Here is a 13343-nt window from a genome sequence, read left to right on the forward strand (position 1 = left end):
CAGCATAACCCTGATACCAAAACCAGGTAAAGACCACCCAAAAAAAAAAAAAAAATTACAGACCAGTATCCCTCATGAACATTGACGCAAAAATCCTCAACAAAATTCTAGACAAATGAATTCAGCAACATATCAAAAAACAATTCACCATGATCAAGTGGGATTTATATCAGATATGCAGGGATGGGTCAACATTAGGAAAACAATCATGTAATCCATCACATAAATAAAACAAAAGAACCACATGATCTTATCAGTCGATGCAGAAAAAGCATTTGACAAAGTCCAACACTGATTCATGATAAAAACTTCAACAACAAAATAGGAATAGAAGGGCAATTCCTCAGTATAATTAAGGACATTTGTATAAAGCCAGCAGGCAACATCATCCTAAATTGAGAGACTTTGAAAGCATTCCCCTTGAGAACGGGAACCAGACAAGGATGCCCTTTATCACCACTCTTATTGAACAGTGTGCTGGAGGTCCTAGCCAGAGCAATTAGGCTTGAAAAAGAAATAAAGAGCATCCAAATTGGTGGGGAAGAAGTCACAGTATCTCTATTTGCAGATGATATGATCTTACACACAGAAAACCCCAAAGAATCCACAAGAAAACTACTGGAACTAATAGAAGATTTCAGCAAGGTTTCAGGATACAAGATAAACATAACGCAAATCAGTTGGATTCCTTTAAACAAACAAACAGAATCTTGAAGAGGAAATCACTGAATCAATACCATTTGCAGTAGCCCCCAAGAAGATAAAATACTTAGGAATAAATCTAACCAGAGACTTAAAAGACCTGTACAATGAAAACTACAAGACACTACCGCAAGAAACCAAAAGAGACCTGTATAAGTAAAAAAACATACCTTGCTCATGGATAGGAAGACTCAACATTGTGAAAATGTCAATTCTACCCAAAGCGATCTGCGGATACAATGCAATCACAATCCAGATTCCACTGGCATTTTTTAATGAGATCGAGAAACAAATCACCAGCTTCATATGGAAAGGGAGGAGGCCCCAAATAAGTAAAGCATTACTCAAGAAGAAGAACAAGGTAGAGGCCTCACACTACCTGATTTTAGAACCTGTTATACTGCCACGGTAGTCAAAACAGCCTGGTGCTGGTACAACAACTGATACATAGACCAATGGAACAGAATTGAGAATCCAGACATAAATTCATCCACCTCTGAGCAGCTGATATTTGACAAAGGCCCGAAGTCTATTAATTGGGGAAAATACAGTCTCTTTAACAAATGGCGCTGGCATTACTGGATATCCATCTGCAAAAAACTGAAAAAAGACCCATACCTCACACTGTGCAAAAAAACTAACTCAAAATGGATCAATAACTTAAATGTAAAATCAAAAACGGTAAAGATCATGGAAGGAAAAATAGGGTTGCTAGGAGTCCTAATACATGCATAAACACAATAGGAACCATAAGTAACAGTGCACAAGCACCAGAAGACACACTAGATAACTGGGAGCTCCTAAAAATCAAACACTTATGCTCAAAGACTTCACCAAAAGAGTCAAAAGACAACCTACAGACTGGGAAAAAATTTTTGGCTATGACAAATCCGATCAGTGTCTAATCTCTCAAATCTACAAGATACTGCAAAACCTCAACAGCAAAAAGACAACCCAGTTAAAAAATGGGCAAAGGATATGAGCAGGCACTTCACCAAGGAAGATATTCAGGCAGCTGACAGACACATGAAGAAATGTTCATGATCATTATCCATTAGAGAAATGCAGATCAAAACTACAGTGAGATATCGTCTCACCCCAACAAGGCTAGCATTAATCCAAAAACCTCAAAATAATAAATGCTGGAGAGGTTGTGGAGAGACTGGAACACTTACACACTTTTGGTGGGAATGTGAAATGGTACAACCACTTTGGAAATTGATTTGGCGCTTCCTTAAAAAGCTAGAAATAGAAGTACCATATGATCCTGCTATCCTGCTCCTTGGAATAATATATCCTAGAGAAATAAGAGCCATCACACGAATAGATATATGCATACTCATGTTCATTGCAGCACTGTTCACAATAGCAAAAAGATGGAAACAAACTAGGTGCCCATCAATGGACGAATGGACAAATTATGGTATATCCACACAATGGAATACTATGCAACAATAAAGAACAACGATGAAGCCGTGTAACATAACATGGAGGAATCTGGAGGGCATTATGCTGAGTGAATTTAGTCAGTCACAGAAGGAAAATATTTTCTAAGACCACCAGTATAAGAACTCAAGAAAAGGTTTAAACACAGAAGAAAACATTCTTTGATGGTTATGAGGGTGAGGGTTATTCACTAACTAGATAGTATACAAGTATTTTCTTAGGTGAAGGGAAGGACAGCACACACTACAGGGGAAGTTAGCACGACTGGACTAAACCAAAGCTAAGAAGTTTCCTGAATACAGTCAAACACTTTGAGGGACAGAGTAGCAGGGGTAGGGATCTGGGGACCATGCTTTCAGGGGACATCTAGGTCAATTGGCATAACAAAGCTTATTAAAAAAATGTTCTGCATCCTACTTTGGTGAGTGGCGTCTAGGGTCTTGAAAGCTTGCAAGCAACCACCTAAGATCCATCAATTGGTCCCAACCACCTGGAGTAAAGGAGAATGAAGAATACCAAAGACACAAGGAAGTATTAGCCCAAGAGACAGAAAGGGCCACACAAACCAGAGACTATCAGCCTGAGAGCAGAAAAACTAGATGTTGGCCTGGCTACCACCAATGACTGCCCTGACAGGGAGCACAACAGAGAGTCCTGGATGGAGCAGGAGAAAGGTGGGGTGCAGAACTCAACTTCTGGTAAGAAGGCCAGAACTTAATGATCTGACTGAGACTAGAGGAACCCCGGAAAGCATGGCCCCCAGATTCTCTGAACCAGAACCAAAATAATTTTCAAGGCCAGCTCTTCAGACAGGGATTGGACTGGACAATGGGATATAATGTGATACTCGTGAGGAGTGTGCCTCTTAGCTCAAGTAGGTACAAGAGACTAACAGGCAGCTTCTGTCCAGAGGTGAGATGGGAAGGCAGAGAGGGTTAGGAGCTGGTTGAATGGATATGGGGAATTGGGTGGAAAGGAGCAGTGTGCTGTCGCAGTAAGGGGAGAGCAGTTAGAGTCACATAACAATGTATGTATAAATTTTTGTATGGGAGACTAAAAATGTAAACTTCATTTAAACTACAACAACATAAGCTCAAATTACATATTTAATTCAACTAGACAGATAAATATTTTCTTTGGACTAGGGTAGGTAAATAAGGCTTAAAGGCTTAAATAGGTCAAACTTGTCTTATGTGAAAAACAGTATAGCACATTGTAGTATATATAGATCTCTGAAAAATCGGAAGTAGCATGACTGTCCATGCTAGCGTGAGTGGGACTATCCCAGTTTATGCCTGTTGTTCCCATGTAATTATGAAGAGTGCCCCCTTTCACTCTCAAGTGTCTTGGTTTGTATAATAAATTATACGGTTATACCACTTAAAGCCATGTTCAATTGATTAGATGGTGTCCTCTATTGGTAGAAGAGTTCAGATGCAGACGGGTGTGGTGGCAAAATCCAAGAGGACTAGGAAGACCTGAATTCTGATCCCAGCTCAGTTACCATTATCAGAGGCTCTTGGGTAATTCACTTCACTCCCATCAGTGCCATTTCTTAAGGGATAGGATGTTATTTGCTTAGATCACATGATTGTTTAGAAGATTTCTTTTTAATCGTTGTTTTAATTTGAAGTGTTTTTAGAGCTATACTGCAAGAGATTTTGTTATCTGCTCATATATCTCACAGTCCTTCATATCCCAAGATAATGGCAAATGTTTCCCCCTTTGCCTCCCTTTATTTAAAGCCACTTTCTATGATAGACATCTACTCATCCCTTCCTCACATAAATCATATGTGATCTATATAGTCAGAATCTATAAAAACATATATGTAGATAATATAAATGCACAAATTGGTATTTTATCATTCCCCTTCATAGCACCTTTAAGAAGGAACCTGAACTTTGGAATTAGAAGACCAGAGTTCTAGACCTAGCTGTGCTGTTCATGTTTCTTCTGAGATTTTTTTTTTATAAGTACAGGTATCTCTGAGTTCCTTTCTCTGTAATTTCTGAGCTTAGCCTTCCTCTTCCTACCTCAGTTTTCATACCTGTAAAATGGAGCTAAGGTGCATGTTTTGCTTAGAAAAACCAGTGGTTCTAGAAGGTAGGCAGTAAAGGATGGAAAAGTTTCAGAAAGAAGAGAGAAGAGTTGAAAACATTTAGCCAGAGAAAACAATAGGAAAAAAGGCATGGAGACAGGAGTGACTAACATGTGAGGATTCTCTCTGGTTTGTCCAGATAATTTATCATCCAAACTGGTGCACTTGACAGAGTAAAAGGGGTTGCTGTATGACAGGACAGACCAGCCCTGTAAACCAGGGCTGCCCCAGGCACACTGGTACCCGTGGTCAGCATAGGTATTAAGGGTAGCATGAAGTTAATTTTTCCTGACATGAAATAAGATCTACAGTGAATATTTGGCCTGTACCAGGCTTGGTATAAAATGCTGTCTGTACTTGAGCTCATTCCATCCTCAGATCAGTTCTGACAAAGTAGATAGTGTTGTTTTCTTCATTTTCCAAGTAAGAAAGCTGAGTCTTGGAGGGTTTAGGTAGCTTGCTCAGGGTGTCAGAGTCAGTGTGAGCTGGTCCTCAGCTCAGGTTGCCTAGGTCTAAGGCATTAGTCTTTATAACCACACAGTAGTAGTGTTCCCCTCCCCCGCCCCGAGTGTTTGCTAGTATATCTATTTTCTTATTGAACTTCCTTCAGATTATTTATGCCTAGTTCTCTGTCTTTACTTGGATTTATAAACCATTCATTGTTGTTAACAGTTAGAAATGACACTGGACTTGGGCAGACACCTAAGCAGTATCATATTTTATGTACTTGCTCTTTTTATAATGTGTTATGTATTTCACCAAGAATGTAATGCAGCATTAGTATAAATCAAAAGAATTTCACCAAATCCTGCCAACTCAAACTGTTTTAATTTTTCCATGTTCAATTTGGTTCCTATCTGTATACATATATGTTTTTTTTCCATTGAACACCATCAGATTTGGGCTATTTCAAAAGAACATGTTATAGTAGTTTTTTTGAGATTCACGGCTATGTGATGAAAGCTTATATGATGGAAGTAAATGATTGGAAACTGGGATAAAAACATAATCAATGATTGTTATACTGTTCCAATAATTAATTTTAAGCAGCCAAAATGATGCCCCCCTACCCCAATTAAAACAGGCTTCTTTTATCATTCTTACATAGATAAAGAACTACACAGTACATTTGGGCAGTTTTGTGGCACTGAACAGCAACATTGATTGAATTGTTCTTTAAACTTTGCATTTCCAGAGCCTGCTAGGATCTGATAGTGTGAGAATATCACTCTGAAAGGTTGGTCTTCATCACTTTTTTCTAGAATTAGTGGTGCCAACCCCAGTGGAACCTGTGCAGTGCGGCACAATCTGTGGAAACGTCTCCTCTGTAGAGTCCCTAATAGAACGTAGTTACCACACAGGGGCCTCACAGGACGGGTCCTGTTAAAACTCTCACGAATCTGATTAAAACAGTTGATTCCCAGAGGAACTTGGAGCTCTCAAAACAAGACCTACAAAGCTATGTTACAATAAGATGTTTTTATTTCATTTAATACAAGTCCAGGTGTCTGATTCCAGAGACGTTCATGGTGTAATGGACAGAGTACGGGCCATTGAATGATCTTGAGTTGCTCACTTCTTGTAGCTCTGCTTTTCTAATCTGAAAAGTTGAGATAAGATTTATGTGACCCACTTTGCAAGGTGGTTGAGAGAAGCAAAAGAGATAAGTAGGACGTATTTTATTTAAGAAGTCACCTTACAAATGAACAAGGTAATGTTGGTGGAACAATGTAAGAGAGAGAGAGAAAGGGAGAGAAGACAAACCAGTTAGTTCAAGTACACCACTGACAATAAATCATACCTAATCCCTTTATTCAGGGATAGAAATGATTAAGGATATAAACTTGTCATTTATTATGTATAAAATATCATTGAAAAGTTATTAATATTAATTTTTTATTCAATACCCAAAGCATTTCCAACATCATTTTACCACCCAGGTATGTATGTATAGTTGGCCTGCAAGACACTTTTACTGATCCTTTTTTTTTTGTAAAATTTATGTTGACAAGAAGAAAACAAAACTTTTTTTTTTGTATTGTATGGAAATAGTTCACTATAGTGTATAGCTGTTAATTTATTTGTCATCAAAAGAGCACTTTGCCTAAAAGCAAGGACTGACAAGTGTGCAAAATGTTTACAATCCTTTCTGAAATTGTAGTTTATCATTAGTTTGTATCTGTAAGTTGTTATAAAATATTACTTGTATTTTTTGTTATGTACGACTTTATACTTTGAAGCTTGTATCTGTGAATTTGCAACTGAAATTTATTTTGCCAGTGTTTTCTGAGTGCACTGAGTAAATCTTCTGTTGTAGCATGCCATTCAGACATGCACACATACACACAAAGCTATTCTAGCAGGAAGGGTATTAAGGAATTTCAATAGTAATTGTGAGATTGGAAAGGAAGAAAGAGAGACTATGAAGGTAAAATCTGTGGAATCTGGCACAGCATGATTGCAAGGGTTAAAACGAAGAGGACTTTCCAATAAGATGAAAAAGTCTTGGGCCTGAGTGTTGCCAGTGTCTGAAATGGACCACACCAGAGGGTCAGATTCTAGAATAACTGATTTAGTCAACAGAGGAGCTTCCTGATGGAGCTACAGAGCAGCCAGTTGAAAATAAGAGCCAGAAGCTCAGGAGGGCACTGAGGACTAGAGATACAGGTCCTTATAGGTAATAGTTGAAACCATGAGATCTGACAAGGGAAGACCATAGTAAGGAAAGAGTATTTCTTTATGCCTGCTTCCCCCCACCCCAATCTAATATTTAGAGAGAAATTAACAAGAAGAAGTTATAGTATAAGAAACAGAATTCGGTATCTAAGAAACCAAAATTAGAGGGAATTTCAACAAAGGGAATTTTAAAAAGAGCAAAGGGAAAATGGTAATTTTGAATCTTCAGAAAGGCTGAGCGCAATGAGGACTGATTTAAAGTAATTGATCACTAATGAAGTTTAAGGGGAAGTAAGCAGAGTGTTCTCTCTTTTTAACTGTCAATGCTTGTGAAGAAAGGAACTTAAACTGGATGGGCAATGAGCTTTCTAGGTCTAAAGGTAGTGAGGGGCTGAGTCTGGCACAAGAGCTATCTAAATGCCAAAGGGGAAGCTGGTGTTAGCAACTGAACATCAGGCATTGTGCATAGCACTGACATAATCCTGAATAACCATTAGTTATTATTCCTGCTTTATAAGTACTGTAACTCCAAGAGGTTAAGTAACTTGCTTGTGGTTCTAAAGCCACTAAGTGATGAAGTTGGAAATGAAACCCAGATCTGTCTGACTCAAACGCCTTGCCATTTCCATTACATACAGTGACACCTTGTCTCTGGTGCCCCAAACTCCCTGGTCCAGCCTCAACCTCTATCCACTGTCAGGAGTTAAGCGCCCTTCTAACCTTGTTCCTGCCAAAATGGGCTCTAAGAAAAAATCTGAAATTGACAAAGGATGGCATTTGGGAAAGAATATTTGATTTGCTGTCCAAAGACCCGGGTAGATCAAATCTTGGCTATGCAATATCATATCTGTATAACTTTGGGCAGATCATTTATTGGGCAAGTTATTTATTCATTGGTTATTTTTTAGGCCTCAGTTTCCTAAGCTGCAAAATATAGGTGAAAGTGGTTTTAAACTGTAGAGCTCGATGCAAAGATAAGATGATATTATCTTATTGTGAATTTAAGTCAGTGTGTTGCCTTCCATAGAGCTCTTTGCATTTTGGGGCTTTTATTTATAATCGTTCTACTTAAATTTATTGCGCATCAGCTGTGTGTGAGTGTTAATGGAAAATTAAAGGGTGCGTAGGACCTGAGGAAACTTAAAGTAACTTTTTGAGAAAGTATCTTGTCTCTTACGAGGAATTTCCAAGAGCAAGAACCAGAAGGGTTGCATTTTGCCAGCAGAAACAGAAAGACCATTCTCTGTGTATCTAAAAAACAACATAAAGGAAACATGTTCTTAGGGACAAGAGAATTTCTAATGTGAGATAAGGTATTAAAAATCTTTGATACGTAGCTTTGGCATTCAGAAGTTTTACACCTTCACTTCCATTTCCATAAATACCCTTGTATTTAGTACATTTTGCAAAGGGGAGGGTTGTGTTGAGGCTCAGGCTCTTCATCAGATTTACAGCCTCACTTTGGTCAACTAGACTTATTCCTGCTTTTCAGATAAGAAAGAAAATGTTCTTTATGTCATAAAGGGAATAATATTATAGCAAATAAGGAAAGAAAAAGTTCTGTGAGCTTTGGGAATGAAATTTGCTCTGAAATGTTATTCGTTGAGCTTTCCACAGTATTGTGGTAATTCAGGGACTAACAGCATTCCTTAGAGGACTGGAAGGAAAGTTTCAGTTATTTAAAAACACATAAAAAATAGAAAATACTAGCTTGAATATAAAAATCACAAATTGAAAAATGTAAAATTAGATTAGGCCATTCACTGCCTTTATCCCTGTCCTTATGGATATACTCCTGGGTATGACACACTTTTGTGCATAGCAGGAAGCTTAGAAATTTATCCAGATTAGAGAACTCCCAAGATTCTGCACACTCCACTGTTCCCAGGATTGTGACTGTTCAGGGGCTGAGGGTTGCTAGTCAGGTGTCAGTCTTGCAGGTGTGGATCAGCTAACAGTAAATTCAGTAGAGCCATCCCAGAGAAATATATTAATAAAACCAAACCAAACCTGTTGCCACCGAGTGGATTCCAACTCATAGCAACCCTATAGGACAGAATAGAACTGCCTCATAGGGTTTCCAAGGAGTGCCTGGTGCATTTGAACTGCCAGCCTTTTGGTTAGCAGCCATAGCTCTTAACCACTACACCACCAGGGTTTCCAAATATATTAATACAAATTGCCTTTTCTGTTTTCCAATGAGCTTTTAACAAAGAAGGTGCAGTTTGGAGTTTTCTGTTAGTTGAACACTTGTGCTAAACTCTGCACATTAATTGCAGTGCAGTGTTATGAACAATAAAATTGTGGATTTATTTCCCCCCTCCAGATCATTTAAATTGTTCTTTGTTGTACCTTCCTACAGCTGAAGGTTGTTTTTGTCCCAGTGGAGGGTGTCAAACGAATGAGATCTCACAACTTTCGGAATGGAACTAGAGGCAAAACTAGCTAGAGTCTTTGAATTCTGGATCAGAACCAGGGTATGCTAGGCAAGAAGCCTCAATTCCCAGCAGCTCCACTATCCACAACATCTATTTCTATAGTTGGCACAATTCCACCTTTTTATTTGTAAAATTGTTCCCATCTTTGAAAACACTTTAAAAAATAAAGAAGTCCCCATTCTGTCTCTTTCCACTCCCCAACACATGCATTTGTAATTACCTGGTTTAGTCTGTGTGTTTAATCAGTTTAAACTGAGAATGTTGTGCACATCTGATTTCAATCTGAAGGAGCCATTGAGTATTGGGCAGTTAACCACCCTGTGTCTGCCAAAATGTGCTGCTGCCAAAAAAAGGATAGGACTCACACCAGGGTATTTCCTAAAGAAGCCACTTGACTCAGATTAGATGTTTAATTTCCTTAAAATATTGTTTTGGATTTAGGTCTCTGTTCTCTAATTGGGATTTTCTGATGTAATTTAGGAATACCACTTATTTGCCGAGTTTATTCCAGGATCCAGCTGGCTGGCATTCTTCTAAAAGCCTAAACCTCAAGGAAGCGAACTTCGTTCAGAGTGCTGAATGTCATACCTTACTGCTCTGAAGGATGGGCCAGGCCCATGCTTGTTCACCTCTTTGTGGAACCATTATACATGCAATGAGATTCAATGAATTTTTAGAGAGAAGGGCTTTAGTTGTGGTAATGAGGCTTCTGATCATAGGTACACATCTTTTGAGATACTTTCTTGGTTAAATTAGAAAAAAATTACTCGGTTCCATACTGATTATTAATTGTAATTCCATTTTTTATTTCTGACATTGACCCATCAACCAAGTTGCTAGATTTCCTTAGCTCTTTTCACTTAAAACACCTCCAACTGCTCAGAGTTTCAGAGATTTTACCTTTTTGTTTTTTTTTCTCCTCATTAGGCCATAGTTTCTGAACACTAAAGAAATTAATATACAGAGTTGGGCTCTTTCTGAAGGCTTTAAACCAGAGTTCTTGAATTTGCAGGCATCTTACACTTGAAAACCTCTTTTGCTGTTGCTGTTAGCTGCCGTTAAGTTGGTCCCTGACTCATGATAACTCCATGCACAATGGAATCAGACTGTTGTAATCCATTGTGTTTCCGTTGGCAGATTTCCAGAAGTAGATCACTGGGCCTTTCTTCCTAGGAGCTTTTTTTTTATCCATTAGTGAAGTTAGAATGACAGCTAAAAATACCTTTGTATATTTTGTACAATGGTAAAGCCGTACATATTGGAGGGATGGGCTGACATTCCACAGGAATATTTTCAATAAGCTTATGAGCACACCTGAAGCTGCACACCCAGCATTCTGAAAGCAAAACAAATACAGGGAACACAGTGGGAAGATTTTTAATATCTATCTATATTGGGATTTTTAAAAATTCTGTTTTAATTGTGACATAACCACATACTGTCATCTGGCTGGGGTTACCAAATTATAGTCAAGAGTTTGTTTGACAAGAAAATAATCAAAATCAAGCATAATAAAGAATAAAAACTTTATTGACACAAAACTAATATGACTTGATAAAGCCTTTTCACAATGGGGTTGGTCTTGCCAGAGAAACTACCAAAGTTTAAAGTCAGCTCTCTAAGTTTTCATCTCCTTCTGGAAGAGTTAGTAAGGGCACTGTCAGAATTCATCTCTTTTCCCTCCCTTCTTCCTCCCCTAGAACATATCACATATCTCTCTAGTAGGTGGCATTGCGTATCTGTGCTCTGATTCATGATGTAGATATCTTACAATTTAAATCTCAAGGAGCAACCTTATTTCCTCTTTTCTCATGTCTTGGAAAGCACCACTGATACTGGCAAAAGGCTCACTCGAGTCTGAGTATTGTACTCCTTGCTTTTAGATGAGCTTCCATGTTCTCTATTTTCCCTGCCTCCCAGAGTTGCTGTAAAGAGCAGTGAGCTACAAGAGCTCCATCAGCTGGAAAGCATTGTGTACAAACACAGTGAGTGTTTACTCAGTTTGATATTTGTACTTCTTCAAAGAAAAATTAGCCATGGTCTGATTTATTCCACAAATATGTATTGAGCACGTGCTATATACTAGGCATTATTCTGGGTACTTAGGATGTATCGATGAAAACACAAACCAAAGATCCTGCCCTCGGGTAGCTGAGGTAAAGGTGGGTTGTTTGGAGACTGTCCTAGCACTTGGTTATGAGGTACAATGAATACCAATTGCAGTGGGGGTGGAGGGGGGTAAATGCATGGAGAAGTTAAAGTGCCTTGCCTCGTTCTCTTTAGAATCCCCTATCTACTACATTATATTCCTTTGCATCTGATATAGAGTTCTGGCAGTTCCTTTGTGAGTCCTGTTATTTATCTAGGAGGAAGAAGTTTCCACCCTGAGTGATGTGGTTGAGTCTAACTATTGTGGTAATATTGGTGTTAGAAGGGAAAACAAAATGAATGGCAAATTTAGATACCAAGATAGCAAAGCTGAAAGGAAAGGATTTTAAATTAGAAAATGAAAAAGCTTCAGCCATTTTGCTAGATGCCATAACAGTTGTTGGCAGAAGAGTTTGGACAATTATTACACTAGGATCTGCATCTTCTTTGTGTTTAGTGTATGTACACATGCACTTGAATTTTTCATTCTTATATAACTAGTTGCTATGGAGTTGAATCCAACTCATGACGACCCTTTGTGGGTCAGAACAGAACAGTGCTCCATGGGGTTTTCAATGGCTGGTTTTTAGAAGTAGATGTTTCTTCTGAGGTGCCTCTGGGTGGACTCAAACTGCCAACCTTTTGGTTACCAGCCAAGCGTGTTAATCATTTCACCACCCAGGAACTCCTCTGATTATATACTTCTTGAAAATAAGGCCTCAGTGCTGCCTAGCATATTTTTATCAGATGTTAAGCTCGACAGTGTATTAATTTGAGATTTTGCTTTCTCTTGCCATCTCCTTTTAGAGTTGCTGGAATTGTGGCCGTAAAGCAAGTGAAACCTGCAGTGGCTGTAACACTGCCCGATACTGTGGCTCATTTTGCCAGCACAAAGACTGGGAGAAGCACCACCACATCTGTGGACAGACCCTGCAGGCCCAGCAGCAGGGAGACACGCCCGCTGTCAGCTCCTCCGTCACACCCAACAGTGGGGCTGGGAGCCCGATGGACACACCACCAGCAGCCACTCCGAGGTCGACCACCCCAGGGACCCCTTCCACCATAGAGACAACCCCTCGCTAGACGTGAACTCAGAACTGTCGGAGGAAAGACAACAAAACCAACACGAAACCAATTCCTCATCCTCAGATGCTCAAAGTTGTTTTTTTGTTTGTTTATAAACGAACTATCATTATTTCAGTACTTCAGCAAGAGAGGACTTACTGTATCTTGAGGTGGTAGTAAAATACAGAGGGCCAGTAACGGGTCGTAATGACTTATTGTGGATAACAAAGATATCTTTTCTTTAGAGAACTGAAAAGAGAGCAGAGAATATAACATGAAATGATAGATTTGACCTCCTCCCTGTTATTTTCTAGTAGCTGGGATTTTAAACTAGATGACCTCATTAACCGATGCTTTACCAAACAGCAAACCAAGAGATTGCTAATTGCTGTTGAAAGCAAAAATGCTAATATTAAAAGTCACAATGTTCTTTATATACTATAATGGAAAAAAAAAAAAAAAAAAAGAGGAAAACCCTCAAGGGCATGAGCATTGGATACAGCAGTAGACATTTTAACAAGAAGATGAATGGCGTCCGTGGGTTGCTAACTGAACTTTGAAGACCCGCTACAAAACGCGCAGATGTGCAGCAGATTGGAAGGAGACACAGATGTTCGTGTTTTTTTTTTTTTTTCCCCCTGTTTCTGAAAAGAAATAATATCCAGGTCAACACAATGAAAAATCGAAAGATGATTTGCAGTGGGATGTATGAATACAACAGCAAGAAAAATATTGCCATAATACAAAAGGCTCCTTTTTTAAGTACA

General features: G+C 38.8%; 1 protein-coding gene across 1 annotated transcript in view; it reads left to right on the plus strand.

The window, feature by feature from the left end:
• RUNX1T1 (RUNX1 partner transcriptional co-repressor 1) overlaps nucleotides 1-13025 on the plus strand; it is a 153679-nt gene extending 140654 nt beyond the window's left edge. The window contains 1 exon segment of the mRNA XM_023726085.1: nucleotides 12319-13025. Coding sequence (XP_023581853.1) covers nucleotides 12319-12594 — 276 coding nt within the window. The 3' untranslated portion in view covers nucleotides 12595-13025.
• The last annotated feature ends 318 nt before the right edge of the window (nucleotides 13026-13343 follow it).

This window comes from Trichechus manatus, unplaced genomic scaffold (assembly GCF_000243295.1).
Source record: "Trichechus manatus latirostris isolate Lorelei unplaced genomic scaffold, TriManLat1.0 scaffold00009, whole genome shotgun sequence".
NCBI classification, from domain to species: domain Eukaryota; kingdom Metazoa; phylum Chordata; class Mammalia; order Sirenia; family Trichechidae; genus Trichechus; species Trichechus manatus.